The sequence below is a fragment of the Podarcis cretensis genome (assembly GCF_951804945.1).
Source record: "Podarcis cretensis genome assembly, chromosome: 3".
Lineage (NCBI taxonomy): Eukaryota > Metazoa > Chordata > Lepidosauria > Squamata > Lacertidae > Podarcis > Podarcis cretensis.
Genome location: NC_137172.1, coordinates 86,814,327 through 86,839,127, shown reverse-complemented (window position 1 = coordinate 86,839,127; position 24,801 = coordinate 86,814,327). Strand labels below are relative to the sequence as shown.

The window sequence follows — 24,801 nt, the reverse complement described above, 5'->3', positions numbered from 1 at the left end:
CCCACCCATGAAGTGGTGTGAAGTAGCTACCTCAGGCAGCAGAAGCTCCCGAGGCAGCACCTTCATGGGCACCTCCTGGCACATCTCAGTTTGCCATACGTTTTGTCCTGGATTTTGGGTGTAAAAATCGGCAAAATGTCATGGAAAATCTGGATGTATGATGGAAAAAGGAGCACAAAACCTTTAAAATCACTAATTTGGGGGGAGGTTTCCCCCCAAAAGCTGAACAATTTTATATGGTTTCCTAAAAAAAGTTCATCAACTTTGCAGGTGTTAGGAATTTTGAAATATGGCAACCTGAAGTGTATCCCTCACATATAGTTACAATTCCCAGCACCCTTAGCCCACTACAGAATTCTTTGAGGGGGGAAATGTATAGTATAGTGTGCACACAGAGATACCGGTAATTAACTTACCAATTTTAAGGTGTTTGTGTTGTCACCAGTGGCGTAGCGTGGGTTGTCAGCACCCGGGGCAAGGCAAGTAATTTGCGTCCCCTAACCCTGGATTTGCGCCCCCTAACCCTATCCCTAACCCTAACCCCCAGATGTTGCGCCCGGTGCGGCCGGCCCCCCCTGCACCCCCCACGCTACGCCACTGGTTGTCACCCACACTACCTTGTCAATTGCCACTGCAACCATTTTGCTATTATCCACGGGCAAAACTAGGCTTTATTTCACCCTGGTCAAAGACCCAGTTTGGTATGCACGCACACACAGCCTCAACGGCACCCCTCTGGAGGCTTCAACCAGGGTAAAAAAACCCAGCTGGCTGCCCCCCCCCTACAGCTCTGTATTATGTAATTCTCCCTATCCTTTTTGCATTTTGATTATCTGACCTCTCCATTCCCCACTTCAACCATGTGTGTTGATCGCTTTCAATCTAGAATTACACTTCATGCATCTGATGCAGTGGACTGTACAGTAGTCCCTGAAGGCTTAGTCCTTACATGTGTTAGTCCTTAAGATGCCACAAACTCTTTGTCATAATAGCACTGGTGGAGCGAATACAGTTTTCAGGAAGACCAGATAGGGTATTTCCCACAAAGGATGGAAAGCATCGCAAACCCTCACTACCTTCCCCTCTATAAAGGAACGCCCACAGCACCAGCAACCATGGCTTGAGAGGAAGCTTTGGATTGGAAAAGAAAGAGAGAGAGAGACTCTTCATATCTTCCTCCATTGTTCTCTGCAGAACTGGAGTGTAGCCCAGTCCAGTTAATGGCTGTGTTGGTAATTCGTTTAGAATGTCCCGTTCTGCTGGAATGCACAAAGGCCTTATTATCATCACAGAAAGAACAATGCGTGCAACATTTGAAATTGTTAGTAAAAGCTAGCATAGTGTAGTAGCTGGTGTGTTGGATATAGCTGTGTTTCTATAATTGGTTTAAATCTTTTAATTTTGCCATTGGCTTTTATTTGTTTGTGAACCACCTTAATATTTCTTCTTTAAATGACAGACAGTATAAAAATAAAAATGGTATTTTTTAAAAAAAATCTTTTAATAATACTAGTATTTACTGTGTGGCCTTGGGCCGGTCACTGTTGCTCAGACTAACTAACTCACAGTGTTGGTGTGAGAATCATATGAAATAATAAGGAATAAGGAATAAAACCATGTATGCCACCTTGAGCTCCTTGGAGGAAAGGTGGGATATAAATGTGATAAATAAATATTACTACTACTACTAGCCCTGCTCAGCCATGAAGCTGATGGAGCTGACCTTAGGACACTCCCTGTCTCTCAAATTAACCTACCTCACAGGTTTGGTTTATTATGAGGACAAAATCAGGAACTCCATAGTACTGATGATCCCAGTCCAAATAGAACTTTCTGTAAGTGCTGATAGGATCAACACTTCCAGCAAGTCCCACTTCCAGCAAGGCTTGCTGTAAATGCAGTTATCTTTTACATGACTTACTTGAATTCAAGCTGATAATGCAAATGGATTTTTTTTTGTACTTTAGGTCACCTGATGTCACTGTGATATCAGGTGACTGACCTAGGTCTTGCGTAGCCCCTAACTCTTGCCACTATGTCACCCCTTCCAGTAACCTATTGCTACGGCTTTACCTCACCAGGCAAGCTGCTCCTGCACAAATATACTTATCATGAAATACAAAACATATTTTAGGTATTATACAGTGGTAATCAGAACAACCCACTAAAATCATTGCAAGAGTTCAGAAGGAACTGAAAAGCAGAATTGGTGATAATTACATATTTAGCAGTGGCCACTCACAAAAGTACAGTTGGGTTGATAATAAGAGTACAGATATTCTGTCACTGGTGAGTCACTGGTGTGCTTTTCCGTTCCTTCTGAACTCACTTTTTACAATACTGTCCCTGCCCACAATAGTCACATATATACATACTTGCAACTTCATACATCTGATGAAGCAGATTGTAGTTCACGAAAGCTTATGCCATAATAAATTTGTTAGTCTTTAAGGTGCCACAAGACTCTTTGTTGTTTTTGCTACAGAGACAAACATACCTCCTTCCCTGGAAATTGTTTTGTACAGCATTCTGGGCTGAGAACATCAAAGATTGGTATAAATTGCTACAGACAACTATACACAACAGCAGGATAGAGGATTAGGAAAATATCTAAGGGATGTGGAATTTAAAAGAAGGGGACCACACAGAGGATAGTGATTTCCTCACTATGGTTAGTAAATATATGTCCAGAAATCACAATCTTGTTTGGTGGTTTGGCCATGAAGGATTTACAGTGATCCCTTGGTTCTCGAACTTAATCCTTTCTGGGAGTCTGTTCGACTCCTGAAACTGAAAACCAAGACACGGCTTTGATTGGCTGCAGGAACTTCCTGCAATCAAGCAGAAGCCATGTTGGATGTTCAGCTTCCAAAAAACTTTAACAAACCGGAACACTTGCTGCCAGGTTTGCGATGTTCAGGAGTCGATTTGTTTGGGAGCCAAGCTGTTCAAAAACCAAGGTACATCTGTAATCTGATTAGCCAATCAAGGAAGAGACAAAAGTCATAAAAGTCATTGAGAGTGAATCCACCAGAACAGCACACAAAATGAATAAATAAATGAATAAATGAAGCATATGATAAATCTGACTAAGTCAAAATGTGCTTACAATGTTGTTTCCAGTTGTCTGGAGTTATTATATCCATGCCAGTTGCCTCAGGGTTTGTCATCATCACAGTTTTTGTTCTGCTAGCCCCTAGATCTCAAATGAAAAAGGAGACATAACATAACCTCATCCATTTCCACATCTCTTTTGCATTTCTTTAGGACATTGTATTCAGATAGAGGTTGCCAAATCAAAACTTCACATAGAATGGATGCCTTGAAGTTATAGTACCTGTTCTAGATCAAGGGAGGGCTACCTTTAGTCTTATTTGATCTACGCTTTCTTTTATTTTTTTAGTGGCATCTCCATGGTCCACCAATCACCCTTCCCTGGTAGTACAAATACAATTGTTGTTGTTACTCAATTTGTTGCCCTTTCATAACACCCCAAACCAGCTGCCTCAGGCAGCTGCTTCACCCTGCCTTATGTATTTCTGACTGGTGGTGGTATAAATTTCATTTATTACATGTTGCATGTTTTGATTTAAATATGGGGTAATAATGGCTTCTTGTCTCAACTAGATGTGACATTGGAAAATCTGTGATCACATATTTCACAGATTCCCTTGCTGGGATCAAATCAAGGCTATGATTCTGTGGGAGATTCCTCCAACTCCCTCTCTTGTGCTGGTTTCCTGATCTGAATTGCCACCTTATGAGCACCTGAAGTAGTTTTGTATCTGTAGGAGAATTGAGTCTGAGAAAATTTACCAGGAGGAAATTGTTGACCTGTAAAGCCATGGTGCTATTCTAATTCAGGCCCCATCCCCAGCCACTTTTACCATGGGTGCGGGGACTGTGGAAGACCTGATTTCAGATCTCTCTCCACTGTTCTGTTTGTGGCTCTGAGTGGCAAACTTTCATTTATGCATCGCCACAGCTAGATACTTGAGCCTAGTGCACGTCTGATTCTTTCCAGCAGAGGGCTGTAGTTTCTCGGAAGAGAACAAAAGGAGCTAAGTAAGTAAAGGAGTTAAAATTAAATTACAGTACTTAGTCTGCACTATTTGATAAACAATAATAATAATCTCCTGCGCCAAGAGAAAATATTTGAAATACAAACTTCTGAACTATTAGCAATCCAACATTCAAGTCCTAAAGACATCACCTGAATATAAGTCCTAATTTCAACAACCTTTCCTTCCAGACAAATTTGCTTAAAAGACTGAGGTTAATTCCTTCAATGGCTCAGAACTGCAATAATCCAGAGACCCTGAGATCATCCTCTGAGGTACCAGTAGTTCTTTGTGTGCCTCTTCCACAAGAGGTCGGAAACACAAAAACAGACCTTTTCTGCAGTGGCTTCCCGTTTGTGGAATGCTTGCCCGAGGGAGGTTCAGCTGACGCCTTCATTATATACCTCTGGGCATCAGCCAAAAACTTTCCTCTTCCAGTCCTTTGGCTGATTAACATTAGCTGCCCTTTTAAATGTGTCGTGCGAGGGTGGATTATTGGTTTGTGTTTGTTTTTATTATGTACTTTGTGGTTTTTATATTGTAATATTTTGTTGTGAACTACCCTGAGATCTACAAATGAGGGCACTATACAAATATAACAAATACAGTAATAGTAATAATACCTCATACCTCAATTTTGAAATGTTTCTGAAATTTACAGGAAATGTGTTTATGATTTGAGCTCCAGGCTCTCAACTTACGCAGATTTACATGGAACAAAGTTCCACTGAAATCCATAAAACTCATTGCCTAGTAAATGTATTTAGAATTGTGGGGCAAGTCAGTGGGAATACAGTGGAGTATATGGTTTACACATGGAGTATATCCACATTCCTACATCCTGACTCAAAAAGCATACCTTGAGCATCGGAGGAGACTCTTGCATGCAATGTCTTTGTGCTTTTGGAAATTATATGCATAAATTGGGTTGGGTGTAGATACACATCGAGACATAAGGTTTCCAATGTAGTGCTTACTCATACTGAGCGTGTGGTGTGGGATGCACATTTTCAACTATTTTGTAATGCATATAGGAAGCTGCTTTGCGATCTGCTCCCTCATTGAATAACAGAAGTTGAAAACACATTTGCAAAATGCAATTAACATTGATGCACTAATCAAGAGCCCTGTTTTCATGCTAGCTTCACCCATAACTTGCATGTCTTTAGCAGAAGCTGATAACAGGTTCTGCATGAGTACATTTGCATGTGCCCAGGGGCCTTGAGTAAATCAGAGAAAGAAAGATATTGAGTGGAAAGAAGTGACCATTTTAAACAGCAGCAGTGGTTTGAATAAAGCAGGGATGGAATAACAATGTGAGGGGGAAAGTGCTGGTTTAAAACAATGGTGGAAGTTTGAGTAGAGCGTAGGGATTGACCTGAGTGGAGAAAACTGGAAGTTTAAAACAAGGTTTCAGTAACGTGAGAAGGGAGTTTGGAAAGGCTATGTTGTGCAATTGGATGGTGTGAGCAAAGGGAACAGACTGAGATAACTTTGTAATGCATCATCCTCTGCTTTATCTTAGTGTGCCCAATTTGAACTGTTTGTCTTTCTTCTTTTCTGAGTCTGCTAGCAATCAGAATCTGTGTATGAGGGAAGCAGAGAGCCTGAGGGCATCGTGATTGGGCTGAGCTGCTATTCATGCTGCCTGCAATAACAATCAGTTACTCATGCTGTTATAGCCCTAGGACAGTATGCCACCCCACTGTGGAGTTTGTTTTGTGACACCCTTCCCTCCAGATTCAGTTTATGGAGTTCATGTTACTAGTATTCTGAAAAATTGAAGTAAAAATGGCAAGAATACACCAGTGCTAATTTTCACACGGCCCCTCTACATGTGTGAGCCCTGGGTCAGTTGCCCCAGCTACTCCCTCTTTAAAAAGTGTCTGATCTATGTATTTAAAAGCCCGAAGAGGAGGTTGTTGCAAGGCTCACACTAGATAAATGCCTCATACAAGATTGCGGAAGGAACTGTGGCATCCATTATCCATCTGGTAGGAGCTGGAAGTAGCAGGTAAGCTGCTAGTTGTTGTTCCCAGTCTGCAGAATAATTTTAACTGATACGCATTAAAAACCGCAAAACATTTGTTACTCACAAAATATACCCGGAGAGGTGAAACATGTTTCAGTTTTGGTATACAAGTTCTACTGAAACCATGCAACTAGAAAAGTAATCCAGACATTATTTTGAAAATATTCTCTCTCTTCAGTCACAGTGGGTAAGCCTCCACATTATTTATTAACAGTATTTATAGGGCACCTTATAACATAATTCCCAAAGGTAACTAGAAATAAAGCAAACCAGAATGAAAACAAATTAATGTACAATACAGCATAAAAAAACACAAGCCTCGAAGTGTACAACCTAAAGTTAAAAGATGTGGGAATATATATACATACATACATACATACAGTAAAGGTATTCATCTGACAGTTAAACAACACCAAAGTCAGTGGCCAGGCAAGCCCCTGTGGAGAGGGCATTATTAACTTATTAAAAGTGATGAGCTGGCACTTTTATGATGCGTAAAGTAAGCAGATGATTTGGGTAACCCACCTGTGACTGATGCATGTGCATACTGTGTGCCCAATACGACATGGGCTATGGAACCTAACTCTTGTTTGTTTTGATGGCTAGGCTGCCATGATGGTGCATTGCAAAAAAAAAGGGGGGGTACTGTGTAAATTTGGCCGGGCGGGGGGGTTGGCAAAATAGAGGGGATCCGTTAACAGGGCATGTAATCCAGAGCCTGAGGTAAGATTTAGAACAGCGCATCTCTCTTTCTGCCTTCCCTGGCACATTCTGTACCACAGACATCACCCTCTGCGAGGGAAACACCCTTCTCTCGCCTATCCAACCTGTGACTCAGCTGAGGCCGTCCTCGGATTTCTTTCCACTGAGCAACCCACCCACAGCTTCGCCCAACTCCTTCCCTCTAGTGCCTGCTTCACAAGGGTGTGGGCCTGTCTGAAACGGTCGTCCTCATAGCCCCGCACAAACGTTGCCCGAGGGAGCTCGCGGACAAAAAGACCCTACCCACCCACCGACCCACGCCTCACAAGCTGCCGCGGGGGTGGCGGCGGCGGCTGCGGTGCGGCGATGCCCGCACGCGGCCTTGCTCCTGCCCCGCGGCGGCCGAGGGTGGGGATGCCCTGTGGGCGTGAAGGGCGGGCGGGGTGGAGCCAGACGCTCGGGGGAGAGAAGCTGCCGCCTCCGCTTTTCCACAAGGAGCGCCTTTCACTGCCCGAGCAAGGCGCCCTCCTCCCTGCCGCCGCTGAAAGGATAGGCAAACGCTGCGCGGGGAAGGAGGAGAAGACGAGGGAGAAGGCGAAAGAGGCGCGAAGCGGCATCTTCAGGCAAAGCGGCCCATTCCCGCCGCAGGATGCTGCGGTTGCCGGACGCCGCTCCCGCGGCTCGCAGGGGCGCTCGGCTGCCCGCCGCCGTTGGGCTCACTTTGTGCCTCCTCTGGGCAACTTCGTGGGCCGAAGCTGCTGGGTAGGAACTGGAAGTGGGTGGGGAGAAGATGGACGGGGTGGGTGGGAAAGGCTTGCAGAAAGAAGGGAAACGGTTAGTGCCCGCTCGCCTCCTCCTGCCCTGTCCTGCACAGAAGGCCAGATTTTGCACTCATGGGGATTTCAGAATCGGGAGCCGAGGCAAATCTTGCAAGAGTGCCGAGTGTCAGACTGCAGATCACCCACAGCCCAGTTGCACACTCAGTAGTTTTTTTTTTTGGGGGGGGGGGTCAAACCACCTACTTTGCCCGCAGCTCCTCAGTTCATAATTGCGGGGGCAATTCTTATGGGGTCCATTGGGGCTTACTCCCAGGTAAGCTAGTATATTATTCTAGCCTGTCACTACAAGAGCAGAAGATCACTTTGCCTGAATGCATTTTCTATGAAAACTGAAAGGATGCATGTGGAGTCAGAGGTCTGAGAAAGATGATTACACTATTTTACCGGTGGGCGGGCAAAGTTTCTTATATTACCATACTTTCCCTTTCTTATATTACCATACTTTTTGAGCACAGTATTTTTTTCTCCTCCTATACTTCTGAGGCTTCCGGAGCTTTATTTAGCAGTAATTTTCCACCAGTTAGGACTTGTATTCTCTCCCCCCCCCACCACCACCTTGCAACTTGGCTGAATCCACATATGAATCAGGCAAGAGATTATTTAGGAAGCTGGCACATACAGAGTCAGACCATTGGCCCACCTAGTGCAGTATAGTTCATACAGACTGGCAGAGGATCTACAGAGTTTCAGATGGGACATACTACCTGGAGAAGTCAAAGATTGAATCAGGAGCCATCTACATGCAAAGGAGAAGCTTTGCCACTGAGTTGCAGCCTTGATGTTGGAGTAGTGAAAGGAGTATCAGGCCATGAGTGTAATCTGTTTTGTCCCTTCTTTTAGGCCCACATACCTGTTGGCAGCTCTTAAGAGCATCAGGCCTGGAGCAAATTTGACTATTGGAGTAGCTATGCTGAAAAAGAGCCCACAAAAGGTTACAGTAAAAGCCGAAGTGGTCTATGCAAATAACACTGTACTACGTGGGGAAGCTGTCTTTAAAAGAGGTGAGATAACTTTATTGGCCTAAAAATAATGATGCATATTCTGTCTGTTGTACTTTTTGATTGCAAGAAAGCCCCGAGGGTGGCTATACAGAAGTAAACACTCTGTTAAATGGGGTTTGCTTCCCAGCAAGTGGGTTTAGAATTTTAGCCTTAATAAGGGAATTTAAGACTATCATTGGTGAGCTGAATTCGGAACAGATATATTATCTGCTTTATGCAGAAGTTCCGCAGGGGGGAAATAAGTATGATGAGCTACATAGATTTAAATGTGAGATTATTTGCTGAACTGTGGTTTAAATGTACTGTATAACCATTCATGTGCTATGTTTACTTCACCTTTGACTGTGGTTGCCATTTCTCCCCTGAATCTGCCCCTCTGCCACCTCATTTTTAAAATGTAATCCTGAGTGAGATCATTTTTACACTGTTTCTGCTTTGGAGAGACCTATGTACTCATGAAAAGAGTTTTGTTTTAGTTTTACTGTTTTACTGTTAAGAGAAAGAGCAGGTAGGAGCTCTTCCAATTCTGTAAAGGAAGCGGAAAATAGAGTTGAGGAGCTTGGTCATAAATGATTCAGAATTCACCTTTCTGATGTGGTAGGGAGACTTCACTTTTGTTGGATCTACTTTGCCCCCCCCCCCCCGAATCTCAGGATTATATAGACTATCAGTCAGAGCCAGCTGCAAAATACACATGATTATAATGGAAGAACAAGGTGCCTCTGAGCATATTCTGAGCCTCAAAAATAGTTTTTAGTACCAGAACTGAACTGAGTTCGCAGTCTGCACACACATGCTCTATGTTTATTCTGAGGTAGGAGCCCAGGAATGGTTGCTGTGTTTTTCAGGAGCATTTTTAAGGGCCCTGCAGGTCACTGGGTTAACATCACAAAACATCTGAAATGCTGCCATAGCATGCCTATTGCACTGTTCTTTTCCAAGTTTCTTTCAGTAGCATGATGTATATTTATCACATTTTGTTTTGTCATTGCTTCAGAAAGCTCAGGTTATCCCATTTTTATATTCACAATCTTTAAAGGACACCTTTAAGGTTTATAAAAACCCTCTCTCAAAACAACTTACAAAAAAGTGCAACGTGATACAGCTATGTAAATAAAATCAGTAAGAATAAAAAGTAATAATGCAATAACGTATCAGCCCCTAAAATGCTAAAATAGAGTACCTGACTACAACCAAATCAGTTAATAGAATAAAGTAGCTCTGGAAAACTCATTTGAAAGCTAGTGAACCTTTAGGGCTTTCATGAGCACCTGAAGTGATGGAACTTGTTACGAGTGAATGTAGCAATGTGCCCCAGAGATGTTGGGCCATTGTAGAAAAGGCTCTCTCCCTGAAAAAAAGCCAGTTCTGAAAGAATATTACTATCCTTATAACACTCTTGAGGGATAGTGACTGCCCAAAGGGAACTGGTGAACTAAGCAAGGATTTCAATCCCATAGGCAGGATTCAGTTATTGAGCATTACCAGTGGAAGCTCATGCAAAGACTTTCATTAGTGTAGCAGGACTTTCTCGCCTCTCCCACCACATGTGTCCTCTGCTCCTCCAATTGGCTCATGGGGGTAGTGTTGGGAGAACCTTTTCCCCAGGTCTCTCAAGTCAAAGTCTGGCGCTGTGTCAACAACACTTCAGTGTCTGTCTTCCACATATTTTTATTTATTTCATTTCATTTCCAAACCACCTTTCATCTGAAGATCACACAGTGGTTTACAAAATAGAAACACATGAAATATATAAAAACACATACAATGGTACCTTGGTTTAAGAACAGCTTAGTTTATGAACAATTTGGATTAAGAATGCTGCAAATCCAGACGTACCATAGGTGTTTTGGTTTGTGAATTTTGCCTTGGAATAAGAACATGTTTCGCTTCCTATTGAGTGTGTTCCATTTTAAACTTGAGTCCCCCGCTGCTATGGGAAAGCAAGCCTTGGTTTAAGAACGGACTTCCAGAATGGATTAAGTTCGTAAACCAAGGTACCACTGTATATAGACTGGAGTGGGATAGCTGTGCTGCTGTTTCCCTTAAAAAGTGCACATTGGTATGTTGTAGAGCATGAAAGGATGTCTTGTAAGCAAGAAAGGGTGAGTCTTACAGGCTATTTTTTCCTCAATAAATCCTGAACAAAATTGCACTTACAGTGCAATTCTATGCATGCTTACTGAGAAGGACACTAGGTTATGTCCAGTGGGCATTACTACCCATGGTTAGAGACATAAGCCGATGCTGGAGAGTGTAAATGCAAGAAGCAGCATAAAGCTAACAAAGTGGTGGGCATTTCTGAAAGGGAAAGTGGATGTCCACTTTTGTGTTGTTTAAGACTAGATAATGGCATAGCAGAAGAGCACTAAGCCTCAAAAGCACTGAAAAATGTGTGTGTGTGTGTGTGTGTGTGTGTGAGAGAGAGAGAGAGAGAGAGAGAGAGAGAGAGAGAGAATGTGTGAATGTATTGCTAGTTGCAATGTAAAATCAATGTCTGCCACTCATACTGTCACTTAGCATTCTGCAATTATGTGTTTTGCTGGGGAAGGTATCACATTTTGCAGATACACAGTGTTGTCATCTTGGTGTGGTGAAATGTGATGAAAGAACAACTCTTGAGGAAAGGCATGGGGGCTGTGGACAACAAATGAATAACTATTTTGTGCATTCCTAATAAACCAATACCAACCATGTAGAAAGGCCCTTATTAGTATTAGTAGCAGCATTCTCTACACAGCCACATTTGGCCACAGGAGGCAACTGCATACCATTTGGGACTTTCTCCTGGGAAATATCCTATATATTTGGATATCAAGTTGGCTTTATGGCAGAGCTGTGTTTTTAAAGTAGATATAAAGCAGATCTTGTGCATGCTAATTTCCTAGCTTTATTGGGCAGGGAAGAGCTGTAGCTCAGTGATCTGTTTTGCAGGCAGAAGTTCTTACATTCAATCCCCAGTACCTCCAAGGAGAGCCACTGCCAGTCAGTTTAGAAAAAACTGACCTACCGGTAGATGGACCAGTGGCCTGACTCTGTATAAGTCAGCTTCCTCTGTACTGTAAAAAAAATAAGGATTAATTCACATGTTTACTTGTGACCCTCTTTGCCTAGTAGACACCTACATTTAACATGTGAGACAGATGTTTCAGAGGCCATGTATAAATCCTATTGTGCAATATTCTCTCTTCCCACCCTTTCTTGAGTGGGTAGAGTCATGTCATTGGGTCTTGGTGGAGCACCATGCTCACACTTTCCCTTAGGTGAATGTGGAAATGTGGCACTGAGTCACTTGCTCTTCTATGAAAAAAAGATAATTAAACAGGTCAGTGGATGAATCCGCCCATATATTCAATATGATCTCAGAACTAGTAAAGACATACTGACTAGATTTCAGCTGTTTTTATTAGCTTCTTTGTTTTCAGCAACAAGGGAGCTATATTGTTTCATTGCTGTTATCCCTCATTTGGAAAGCTGAAGCAATATTGCTCAAATACAGGTTGCCAAGAGAAGACACCCTAAGACACTGAAAATAACTTGTAGATAGCACTTGGGAGACCAGGGTTCAAGTCCCCGCTTGACCATGACTCTCACTGGGTGACTTTGGGCCAGACACTGTCTCTCAACCTAACCTACCTCACAGGGTAGTTGTGGGGATTAAATGAGGGAGAGAACCATGCATACCACATTGAACTCCTTAGAGAAGTAGGTGGGATATAAGTGCAATAAACAAGTAAATAAATTATGACATGTTCACTTTAGAAGTGAACTATTTAAATAATTTTGAACTGAGGCCTTCTCATCCTGAATGGCAAGTCAAGTTTTTATTTTTTTGTAAACCTCTGAGAGGCTTTCTTACAATGATTTTTTTCTTTAGTTTTCCTGGTCACCTCCCTCAAACAGCTTCAATTTCCCTGGTTCTTTTAAAATCACCTTCTGGTAGAATATGGTTTGGCTTGTAGGTGTAGGGTGAGAAAACCACAAGGACAGAAACCATTACTACTAAGCCTTTCTTCTCTAGAAAAGAGACTGAATTGTGTTCTTCCTCCATATCAGACTCTGTGGTATCTCTCCAACAAGTGTTTGGATCTTCAGCTAAACCTTTGATTTTAGCTCATCTAAAAAGCAACTAACCTCATCATAGACAAACCAAAAGTATGCACGATACTTACCAGTCAGCTTTGTTGTTCAACATTGGCACAGAGCCTTATTCTCTTCTTAGCAGAACTCCTTTAGTAATATGCCCCCATGCTATCAGCTCCTAGGCTAGATCTTCAGCTCCCCTTAAGATGCAACCTCTGCTGCGATTCCTAGCACTCTTCAGACTTATGAAGCCTCTTCCTAAGTCCTTAATCATTCTACTGACAACAGGTTCTTTCCTTGACCAGTATCAAACCAGGATTTTTATTTACACCAGGCTTTTTATTAATAATCATTTGGGTGATTTTTGATCCCCTTATTGGTCTATAATTATGAGCCAATAAGATGAGGTAGAATGCCCATTAACTGACCAATTACAACTGACCACCCTTTTGATGCATTCGATTCTGAATATAAAGTCAGCAGCCTCCTCAAACATAGCCATCTTCTTGCTGATAATAGACTACAATGACAGTCTGCTGCCTGCTAGTCTGTCTTTGGTAGTCGCTTTGTTTACGGTTAACCCTTACCATGTTTGAAATGATATAGCATTCTTATCATAAACTTTACCACATAAACAACACGATTACAGGCCCAAAGTTACCTACTGAGTTTCATGACATAGTTGATATTTGGACTCAGGTGTCTCTGGCTCACATGGAACACTTTTGCTAGCATGTACCAGTCTGGTTCTGTTTTAGCAATCTTCTCAGCAGCACGTATCTAAGATTTTTGACTCTTTGATGACATCTCTTTTTTCTTGGTAGCTAATTCTGACATTAGTGTGTTAATCTGAAAAACCACCACCATCATCTTTTAAATGCATTGCAAACACAATGCTATGTGCATGCCTCATTCTTAAATAAATCACATTAATATGTATACCTGATTTTAAATATATGCAGAAGTCAAGAACTATTACCAGTAATGAATACCTTAAGACTTAATTTTGAACATTCAGACTTTACATTGGTAATGAAAGTTTTTGCAGATACATGAATTGCTCATCATGCTTTCAAATCTAATATTATATCTGAAATGCTGACATAAAAGATCTTACCTTTACAGAATACATACTACAGTATGTGAAATGATGAGCGCTTCCTGTGTGTGCATCAGATGTTGTTTTACTAGAATCTTAGTTTATACTAATAATGTAAAGTCTAAATTGACATGTAACAGTAACAGCTGCTGGGCATTTGGAGCTACCTTGCTTCTTTATTTTCAGTGTTTTTCTTTTATTTTTATAAAAAGGTTGACATATTTTGCTTTGAAATTCAAGACAGTGTTTGGTTTATGCTTTGTAAAAGCTCCAGGCTCTGGACAATTTATTATTAATGATAAGGAATACATGTTTGGGGCTTCTATTTAACTGAATCAATTACTAGGTCTCAAGGATCATAAAGGAAAGACTTTGGCAGTTTTACTCTCATAGTGAGGCCAACAGAATGCATGCCTATTCTGGTGTGGCCTGCTTGTGCGGTTTATGAGAACAGTTCTCATGACAGAGGTTGGCAGCCTTACATTATTGGTGGCTGCTTTGTAATAGAGATTCAAAATGAAAAAGCCAAGGATGCTACAGGTTGGCAAGATTATACTTGGCAGAAGTTTAAAAAACCTTGCAACGGTTCATATCTTTTTCATCTGATGAATAAGAAAGTAGGATTTAACAAAAATCTCATTCATATAAGATGCATTTTAGGTGTGCACCAAGAAATGTAAAGTATTACAGTGGTACCTTGGGTTACATATGCTTCAGGTTACATACGCTTCAGGTTACAGACTCTGCTAACCCAGAAATAGTGCTTCAGGTTAAGAACTTTGCTTCAGGATGAGAACAGAAATCGTTCTCTGGCGGTGCGGCAGCAGCAGGAGGCCCCATTAGCTAAAGTGGTGCTTCAGGTTAAGAACAGTTTCAGGTTAAGTACGGACCTCCGGAACGAATTAAGTACTTAACCTGAGGTACCACTGTATTGCAACAAAGAAGCACTTAGAAATCCTGCAAGTATGCTTGGAGCCAAAGACAATCCCAGCTATGTGTTGAGTACTGTACACTCACTGGCAGCCCTGGGGCTGTTGCTGTGTAATGTATGAAATAGTCTAGATATATCCTCTTTAATTCAGTCATAAGGGGTGAAACTGGCACTTGGCTATATATATTGTTGATGGCTCAATTCGTTTTTATTTTGGAACATTTTCACCTCTTGCCTCTTAAATCTCAACGTTGTACATTCATTGCCAAATAACAAGAATATAATTATACAATAGTACCCAGAGGTAGGAGAAACTTATAATTTGTGATCTTAAAAAGGGCAAGGCAGTTTTGTTTAGCAGCCATGAAGAGTTGCTGTTGCAAATATATTGGCATAAAAAAAGTTATGCAAGAGATTCTCTAAATTTTAAAAGTTTTTCTAAAGTGATAGTAAAGTGTTAAGGTGCTGACTTGCATCCGTCTTCAAAGACTCAGAAGTGATATAATTGCTGCTTAATTGAGTGTAGGGAGAAATCTTGATTCTGAGAATAAGGGAGTTGGGGGAAAAAGAAATCCCAGCCAAAAGTTACTAAACAGATAGAGACTATGCAAATAGCTTTCAAGCTCAGACAAGCTGTGATCATACATAAACACTGGAAAAATGTCCATGCCAGCAACTGAGTCCTGCTTGCTTAACAATATAAAGGAGCCAATTTTATATGCCAAGCTAGAAAACACTGATGAATGCTAAGTTGTTAAATAGCAGCACAGCAAGGACAGGGTTTGATAGTCTATGAATCTTATATTATAGCATAAACATGCCATTAAGTTTCACTTAAAGCTCTGTTTTGCCAAGTGACTCATCAGATATTGCTAGTTTCCAGGGTTAGTCCTGGAAAAGTTGAAGCATAATTCTGAGCTAACACATCTCCAGAAATACTTTCATGCAGTGGATGAATGTAAACCTTTGCATTCCGTTTTCCTTGTTGATCAAAAGAAAAACCAATAGTACAAAACAATAGCAGAGGATTAATCTTCCCAACACTTAAGATAGAATAGGATAAAATCTAATAGTGTTACTGAATATGCTTAGTTTCCTGATAATGTAAGCACCATTTCTCCTGAAGAAATATAGGAGTGATATTTTTGTGTGGCAGCCCAAATACTGCTTACGTATTCAGTAACACCCTACCTTGACCCACTGTCATGACTCTCTGTACTTTGTATGCACAATGTACCATTTTGCTAACAGTCTGGAATGGGGGAACAATTTTATTCCACTTTTCCCAGAGCAGTGAAAAGGCTTTGATTGTAAAAAAAATCTAGTTTTTATAAACTCAGACTAAAATACATTTTAAAAGTCTGTTATTATTCATGTGGATCTGGGGTTTTTTGTTTTATATACTTGTAGTTTTAATGGTTGCAAGCTGCTTTGGATGGACTTTGCTTGAAAAAGCAGCATATAAATATTTTTTAAACAAATAAATAACAAAAAAGGGTTGTGCTAATGCCTCCATATGCATTATTACTGTTATTATTCCTGCCCTTCACCAGCAGTTCATAGGGCAGCTTTCAATTTAAAATTCAGATTTAAAACAGTTAAAACAAATTGCAATCACATGAATAGGGTGGGTCCTGAAATACACAATTCTGGTGTCAAAGGCCAGACATGGAAGTTGAAAAAGATTGTTTAAATAAAGTGTGTGTGTGTGTGTGTGTGTGTATTTCAGCAGCCAACTATTAGCAAAGTTTCTGGGGAAAATAAACATTTTCTTAATTAAGCATGTCTTCAGGTCATTTTGGATGAAATTTTGATTATGTTCGGTAAGATTTCATTGTTATTAAGTAGAAAAATGAGGACATGGGAAAACTCACTTGGGAACAATATTATTTTTCACTTGATGATCAAGATTACCCATTAAAGCTTAAAAAACAAAGCCTCAAAATTGGCCTGCTTGACAAGTTCTTAAGCTCTTAGCTTCTTACGATGTTGCTTTAAAAAAAATCTAAGACCTACCGGTAACTGCTTATCTTTTTGCATGATGATGTTAGGATTCTTTACTTGAATTTTAATTTTGATAGATTATGATGCAGTTTGTTCTACAGTGTTTAAAGAATCAAGTTGAGGACAGATTTATGTGAAGGCCTGGGACTAAACAAAACTGGAGACTCTTATTCCAGACTCGTGTTTAACTATGTGTGAAGATTAAGAACATTTTGGCATGGATATTGATACTGATCTGGGGATCATTTTTTTGTTTAGCAGGAGCCTGTATCCCTGTTCTTGCATGTAGAACAGCAAATTGCCACTCACCTGTTTGGGTCTGAGATACTGTTTTGCTCCTATGCAGCAGCCTTTTGCATGTGTGAGACAGATAGAGAAGGCTTATTTTCCCCCTTGTAGAACCTGAATGATAGAAAATAACTAGAGATAAGCACAACATTGGACAGAATAAATATAACAAACCACTTTTGAAATATAAAAAGTTGACATTAAAATGCATTGATGGTGTATGTGGGAGTTGCCATTCAACTTTAAGAACACAGGTTTTTGTTGGCAGGTCCAACATGTTTTATGGCTTTCCTAGTGAGCGTGGTCAATACAGAATTGGCTTTTCTTTAGTTAGGTTTTGTCCCCTTTAGGGAGAGGGGCTAGTGCACTGATAGTTTCCCATATTTTTGCTTCTCTTTTCTTTCTGTTATTGCATTATTTCTATATGGTAGGGGAAGAAAAAAGCAATTGCCTACCATCACTGAGAACAAAAGCTGAGTAATAAGGAAATTTAAGGGAAGCACTAAAATGGGCTGAACAGGAAGCTTTTAGTTAGCATTGGAAATGACTTTTAACAGATCTTAGAAAGAATCTCCTGGTGGAACCACTTCAGGCACTAGCCCAGGGGTCAGCAACCTAAGGCCCATGGGCCATAAGTGGCCCCACGAGGGTCATTTAACTGGCTCACGAGCCACCCCCGAACTGAGCCACCCACTCGGCAAGTCCCCACGCGCTGTGCTAAACCAGCGTGGCGCGGCGACTCGCTTCCGCGGTGCCAGAAATCGCATTGTGCATGCACAGACACCAAAAATCGTGTGTGCATGCGTTCGTGTGATCCAGCCTATGGAGGGATCTCTGCTGGAGTGAACTGGCCCAGGCAAAGTAAACCTTGCCCACCCCTGCACTATCCCTTGAATGCTTTGCTCTCTTGGCCATGAGGGAGGACCCCATCACCAGGTAGTCAGAGGAAGGGGGTGCATTGATGAGGAGAGGTGGATGGTATCAAAGGCCATTGAGAGATCCAGTAGAACTAGGAAACAGCTTTCAGCTTTGTCCCTAGCCTGCTGGAGATCATCAACTAGCGTGACCATCTGGACCGTCTAGAGGTACAAGCTGGGGCCCCTGTTATACAGTGGTTGCTCCTGTGCCGTGTCCAGAAAGAGGTGCTGGGGGATGTGTGTTCAGACCCCATGGCTCTCACTTGTAGGGTGCCTCAGGGTTCTGTCCTCTCCCCCATGCTTTTTAAAATCTGCTGGGAGAGAGAAGCTGCTGGGAGAGATCATCAGGGTTTGGGCTGGGTATGCGGATGATACCCAGCTTTACCTCTCCTTTAAATTGGAACCAGTGAAGGTGGTGAAGATCCTGTGTGAGTGTCTGGATGCAGTTGGAGGATGGATGGCGGCTAACGGATTGAGGTTGAATCCTGACAAGACAGAAGTACTGTTTTGGGGGGACAGGGGGTGGGCAGGTGTGGGGGACTCCCTAGTCCTGAATGGGGCAATTGTGCCCCTGAAGGACCAGGTGCACAGCCTGGGAGTCATTTTGAACTCACAGCTGTCCATGGAGTTGCAGGTCAATTCTGTGTCTAGGGCAGCTGTCTGCCAACTCCCATCTGGTACGTAGGCTGAGACCCTACCTGCCCACAGATTGTCTCGCCAAAGTGGTGCATGCTCTGGTTATCTACCACTTGGACTACTGCAATATGCTACCTTTGAAGGTGACTCAGAAACTACAACTAATCCGGAATGCGGCAGCTAAACTGGTGACTGGGAGTGGCCACCGAGACCATATGACAACAGTCCTGAAATACCTACATTGACTCCCAGTGCGTTTTCAAGCACAATTCAAAGTGTTGGTGCTGACCTTGGCGCAGTATACCTGAAGGAGCGTCTCCACTTGCACCATTCAGCCCAGACACTGAGGGCCAGTTCTGAGGGTTTTCTGGTGGTTTCCTCACTGTGAGAAATGAGGTCACAGGGAAGCAGGCAGAGGGCCTTCTCAGTAGTGGCATCCACCCTGTAGAACACCCTCCCATCAGATGTCAAGGAAATAAACAACTATCTGACTTTTAGAAGACATCTGTATCGGGAAATTTTTAGTGTCTAATGTTTTACAATTTTTATGTGCTGTAAGCTGCCCAGAGTGGCTGGGGAAACCCAGCCAGATGGACGGGGTAGAAATAATAAAAAGATGAGGATGAGGATGAGACTTTTCACTGAAATACTGATGATTTTTCATTAGGTTTTTTTTTTTTTTAAATGGCAGGTTGTGGAAATTTGGAGAACTGAGTTTAGAACTGGAAAAATGAGAACAGAAATTGATAGATTTGCAGAGGACAGGTGTACATTCGTGTACCTTTTGTAACGAGATGTTTGTTTAGTGTTTCTGTTTTGGTTTTAACATATTTTAAAAGTAAAATTGTAACTCTGGGCAGTTTTGGCAACTGTCACCACAGGAATTAGAACATTGGGAAAGTGTCAGTTGGGGCAGTTAGTTGAGAGAAAGGAGATGGGCTAGTAAGGAAGAAGAGTGTCTTTGCAAAATTCGCCTGATGAGGGGAGACTGTAATCACGTTCTGTGGTGGATAGAGGCGAAAGGAAACAGTGATGTGGGAGCAGAATGGTGCAAGGGGATTCAGCAGCCCACAGAGCCAAGGAGCAGCTTGAGATTGTCTACTCGCAGGGACACCCAGGCAACCCAGTGGCACCATAAGAGACTCAACGGTGGTTAAGGACTGTAGTGTTTGTTCATTTTGCCAGAAAGGATACTGCCTTGTATTCTGTGCTGGAAAAAAGGCATTCCTTTCCTCATTTGTAATAAATGTTTTAATAAAGGTGGATTTTCCAGGTTTCCCAACTCACTTCTCAGAGTGTGTACCTGAGGGGAAAGGCTTTCCGTCACTGGTGGGAGCTTAAAGGCAAACTGCTGTTGCAGGCAGGTCCCAAAACAGCAACAAGAGCCCTCAGTATTGCCTCCGGATATGAAGAACTCTTTGTGGAGCCGTATGTTTTAATTTAGGGGCTGAACCAAACATTTTGATTCCCTTGGCAACAGTAAGCCGCAATTCAGTAGAACAAAACCAACATAAACGACATTTAGAACAGTTTGTGGGTCATAATTTAACTGTGCAATATTTCAGCCCTTCTGATTTATTTGAAATTACAGGCAGATGTAATAATTAAAGATTGATACTTCCAAAGATATGATCTAATCTTACCTGACACAGGAAAGGAAAATCTCACCCGGCTTTTAATCACTGATTAGTTTAATTAAGTGCACTCCACTGATAATCTACAAACCTTTTTGATGTTTGCAATCTTTTTTTGCAATATTAATTGCAAATATCAAATGGAGGCTTCAAATACAAATACAGTGATGGTGGGTGCTTCCAGACATGGGCAGTTTAGCAGCAGCCAATCATTGATGTTCTACTTTAAACTGGAAATGGAAGGCAACACTGCTTCCAGAAGTCTAACATGCAATAAGAAAGTTGGCATTCCCTGTTTCTCCATCCACATGTTGTAAAGAAGCAATTTTCATTGGGATTGTTGGAATAAAAGGTTTCCTTCCTCACTGCCAAATCAAGATTACCACTCCCTTCTGCAGTTTAGGGCGGGAGCCGGAGGAGGAAATGGATATAAAAGTAACGTTACTTGAAAAGAGTAGGGTTAAAGTAATAGAATTGATTCCTAGAGAGAAGAGAACAGCCAACAGAGAAGGAAATGGCTGAATGGTCTCTCCAAATGACTGTGATAGGCCATTGACAACCGAGGAAATTGTGCAGCAATTATAAAAGTTCAGTTCTGCTGATGTGGCTCACTATCCAGATATAAACATTTTTCAGTTTTCAGACTTTTTCTTTTGCATTTTCTTTTATATTGCTAAGGATAGAAAAGGGATAAGTAGGGCGTTCATTTTAAAATGTGTGTTTTTCAGACAGGGCTTTGGAATGGGATTTTTTTTTTTACCAGCCTGTTTTCACTGATACGTTATTGATGTTTTTCCTGCTATTATTGAAGTAATGTGTGTTTATATTGTACACCACCTTGTTACATATACTTTTAATGAAAGTGAACTTTATAAATATATAAACAAAACAATTAAAATAAATAGATAAAGAATGTCAGTCCATGAGTGGTTTGTGGGTGATGGCCTCATGGTAAATATGGGGTAGGTTTATTGAGAGGGCAGAAAGAATGGAACTATATCAATCATGATGATGTAAATCATGATAACAATCAGGCCTCCCATTCCATTAAATAATTGATATCTCTAATGAGAGCACTCTGGTTTTGACCTTACTTCTTCTTGCCGACACTGACAGATTTGCTGAAGATACTTTGCACAATACACAGAAGGCAATTTAAGAGTAGCATTTCAAAGTCAATACAAGTTAAGCATTAAAAGCCTGTTGTTACAGGTCTGTAGGAATTAGAATTCAATTAGTGCATGGGAATGAGGCCACTGGGAATTAGGAATAAATTCTTTCTAAATCCTTGCACCCCAGCCTCTAGATTTATATTAGAAGTCTAGAAGAATATTTATTCATTCTGCCACCTCTCCCCTGAGTAGCAGGGCCTTGAGTTGCCATAAGTAGAAATAAGAAATGGGTACAGCTTTTCTGTATATCCTGGTCTCAGAAATGAAGTATATCACTTTTTGACTTTATATTTGAATCATACTTCATGACTAAAGTGTACAAAAGTAACAATGCTTCTGCCCTGAGAAACACATCTTTGAATTCTGATACACTGATGGTTAGTATAAATATTTATGCTGTGTCTTTCAATAAAATGATCCCTGAGGCAGCTCTTGGAATATTGTAACAATGCAATACAAACTATTTACTCACCTTTTGGTTGTGGGGACAGACAAGAGAGATGCTGTGGGGTCAGCATGAATTAAAAACACCGCCCCAGCTTCCTGTGTTCCTGTTGCTGTCCTTACTGAGGTCTGCAGCAAACCACTCCAGGAAGTGTGCTTCCAGGTGGCAATTACTATAATGATCACTAGAGCCCACATCACATGTTACACTCTTGATGGGGTTCCATCCGATGATCGGGAAGTAGACCCCTGAAGTTTGCCTTGTTCCCGTGTTGCACAGATGGGCTAGTCCCACCCTGTGCATTGAGCACAGCTATCTGAAAACAAGCCCTCAGTGTCATGTGTAGTTGTTTTTTTCAGATATCTGTACTCATTGTGTACTCGTGTGGTAGTCGGCATGGGGTAGCATGGCCAGGACACTTATTCCCTGGTCATTGCATGGACCCCGCTCACACATGTCATGCCTAAAGAAAGCTTTAGGAGGTGGGGCTCCTCATGCAGGTAGAATGTGGCTCCCACCTCATTGCTTTGTGATGGTTGACTTAGAGAGATCCTGGGAGAACATGGAGTTGACGCCTCTTCCTAGGTCTCCAGAAATAACCTCCATCCTCAGGAAGTGTGTTTGCAGGTACCACTGGAGTCCCACTGCTGAAATACAAGAAGAAGGTTCACATTATGTAAGAGACTGGTGCTGCAATGCTGCATTCCAACAAAAGCATTGTAAGGATGGATTTGCTGTACATGGTACAGTACATGGCATGTAGGAAGCAAGAGGTGGATTAATCCCCCCTTTTCTTTTTTTAAATGCAGATTCGGTTGGTACACTTGTCCTTCCAGCTGTAAGTATTATTTTTCCCAAGTACTAGAGTTCCATGTGAAATATTTCCTGAATGGATGCTGCCTCTTTCATTTACTTACCTTTATTTCATTTTAATCTTGTATATAGTGTAAGTTCACTATTAGTGAGCAAAGAGCTTCCTTTTGACAAGTGAATCATATACACTGAAATGCAGGCGTTTCATATCTTGTTGTAGGACACAACATCTGACAGTGATGTTAAAACAGACATTCAAACTAGTGTTCCTGGCATGTCTAGATGTAATTGAAACAAACCAGAATGCGGGATAGCATTCCTTCTAGGTTTTGTTTGCTAACAAAGAGCGTGTAAAAGTATTAACATTCATAAATATTAGATAAGAGTTTAAAACAGATTTATATCAACATGCATTTTTAGGTGCAAACCACATTGTCATGAAGCACTTGCCTCAAAATAATTAAGAGCCAATGAACAGGAGCAGATGAATCATGATTCTTCTTCTGCACAATCCCTATTCTTGTAAATTGTAAGCATGGCTGCTGCTTCTGCCTTAGAAGCATGTCTGTGCTTGCTTGTGCCATGTATCTCTGAAACGTGCTTGCAGACTAACTCAGAGAATAAGACTTTCCAGAACACAAATCATGGTTGGGAATTTAGATCAAATGTCCTAGGGGAACCATTTTCTTCTGCAGCCTGATTGTGTTCTGGCAGAGGACAGATTGTTGTCTGCCTGGTAGTGCAGCCTCAGAAACCAGGTTAATGATCCAGGATCTCATATTGACAAGCAGTGTTAGATGCTGAGATATGAAAACTGGGATCTAAATGGCACCTTAAACCTAGGTTATGGGCACAACAACTGAATGTCTAGGCACACTTTTTTAATAACTAGAATAGAAAGCTGAAAATGAATGGACTGCAGCTAAAATATTATGTTCATTTTTCACATGGTCTAGTCCTTCCCTTGCCCACCCCCCAATATTCTTAAGAGGGTCTCTTCTCCAGTCTTCAGAGAGGAGCTGGAAGTAGGGAGGCAGAAAAAGGTCGTCCTTTCCTTCCACTCTGTAGTTTTAATCTGAAATCTTTGGTGCAGTACTGCGCCCAGAGCTCAGAAACTGCACACGCTAATGAAATTCCCTGTTACAAAAGGCTCCAAGAACAATGGGAGTTTCGAACACTGATTAACAGTAAACCTGGTCCCATTTAGCCAGCACAATACATTTCACTGCTTGAAGCAAAGAACAAGATGGCACCTTCCCATTCCACATAGAGAAGCCAGCCGAATCTATGGCAGCTGAATCTTCTTTCAGCACTGGTGAGGGGATAGTTGCTACAGTAGGCTAACTTAGGGGGTACAGGATGCATAGCTCTGTCCTCCCACACGTCACAGCCTCCAACATCTGCTGCCTGAGTCAGCTGCCACAATCTGCTTAATGGTAGAGCTGGTCTTGTTAAGCTGTAATGGGGAACTTTGGCATAATGCAAGTCACAATCTTTACACTGAAGCTGGCATGTAACAAGCAAACAAGGGGATGAGGCAAGAGTGAACTTCCACAGTATTCATTCATAGCTTCATAAACCGTGGTTTTTGGAGCTGTGGGTGAATATATAAACGGGATCATAGTATGAAAGAATAAATGAAAATTCAGGTGACAGAACACTTTTAGGGAGTGTCATTGTAACTTATTTGTAGATTTTATGTCATAATCTTATTCATATTTACTTGGATATCTTTAGTAGGGTTTTCTCTTAGGTAAGTGTACATAGGATTGCAGCTTCAATTTTTTTTAGTTTTGTGAGTTCTAATTATTCATTGTTTTACTGTTCTGTGTGTCCAGTATTTGTTTTAGAAATAAATAAAGCAATCATGTTTTTTACCCCCAGCTCCCCTTGGGCAGTACTCCTGGTGATTATGATTTACTAGTCAAAGGATATTCAGAAGGTCGTATGCTATTTTCTAACCACACTGTCCTTGAATTTGAGCACAAGAGCTTATCGGTATTCATCCAAACTGACAAGACTATGTATAAACCAGGCCAAGATGTGAAAATACGGGTTGTTACTCTGTATCCTGACCTCAAGCCATACAATACTCCTATGAATATATATATTCATGTAAGTATAAACTTGACATTATTTGGTGA

The 24,801-nt window shown here is 41.4% G+C and overlaps 1 protein-coding gene and 1 long non-coding RNA gene across 6 annotated transcripts in view; one reads left to right on the top strand and one right to left on the bottom strand.

Moving 5' to 3' along the window:
- The first annotated feature begins 6,761 nt into the window (after positions 1 to 6,761).
- The window catches only part of CD109 (CD109 molecule), a 69,060-nt gene continuing 51,020 nt past the window's right edge, over positions 6,762 to 24,801 (top strand). The window contains exons 1-4 of one of the 4 annotated variants that reach the window (XM_079970383.1): positions 6,762 to 6,816; positions 8,475 to 8,635; positions 22,654 to 22,682; positions 24,542 to 24,772. In XM_079970383.1, the coding sequence (XP_079826509.1) occupies positions 8,542 to 8,635; positions 22,654 to 22,682; positions 24,542 to 24,772 (354 nt within the window). In that variant the 5' untranslated portion in view covers positions 6,762 to 6,816; positions 8,475 to 8,541. Of the gene's footprint in view, positions 6,817 to 7,238; positions 7,558 to 8,474; positions 8,636 to 22,653; positions 22,683 to 24,541; positions 24,773 to 24,801 lie in introns of those variants that run through there. The other 3 variants (XM_079970384.1, XM_079970382.1, XM_079970381.1) reach the window with 3 other exon arrangements.
- On the bottom strand, positions 11,503 to 22,637 carry LOC307212958. 2 transcript variants are annotated; one of them, XR_013837290.1, is made up of 3 exons: positions 18,898 to 22,637; positions 17,062 to 17,154; positions 11,503 to 11,694 (listed from the first exon to the last, which is right to left on the bottom strand). It is a non-coding gene; the product is annotated as an uncharacterized lncRNA (long non-coding RNA). The 2 variants fall into 2 exon arrangements; XR_013837291.1 differs by lacking the exon at positions 18,898 to 22,637 and adding an exon at positions 18,572 to 18,660.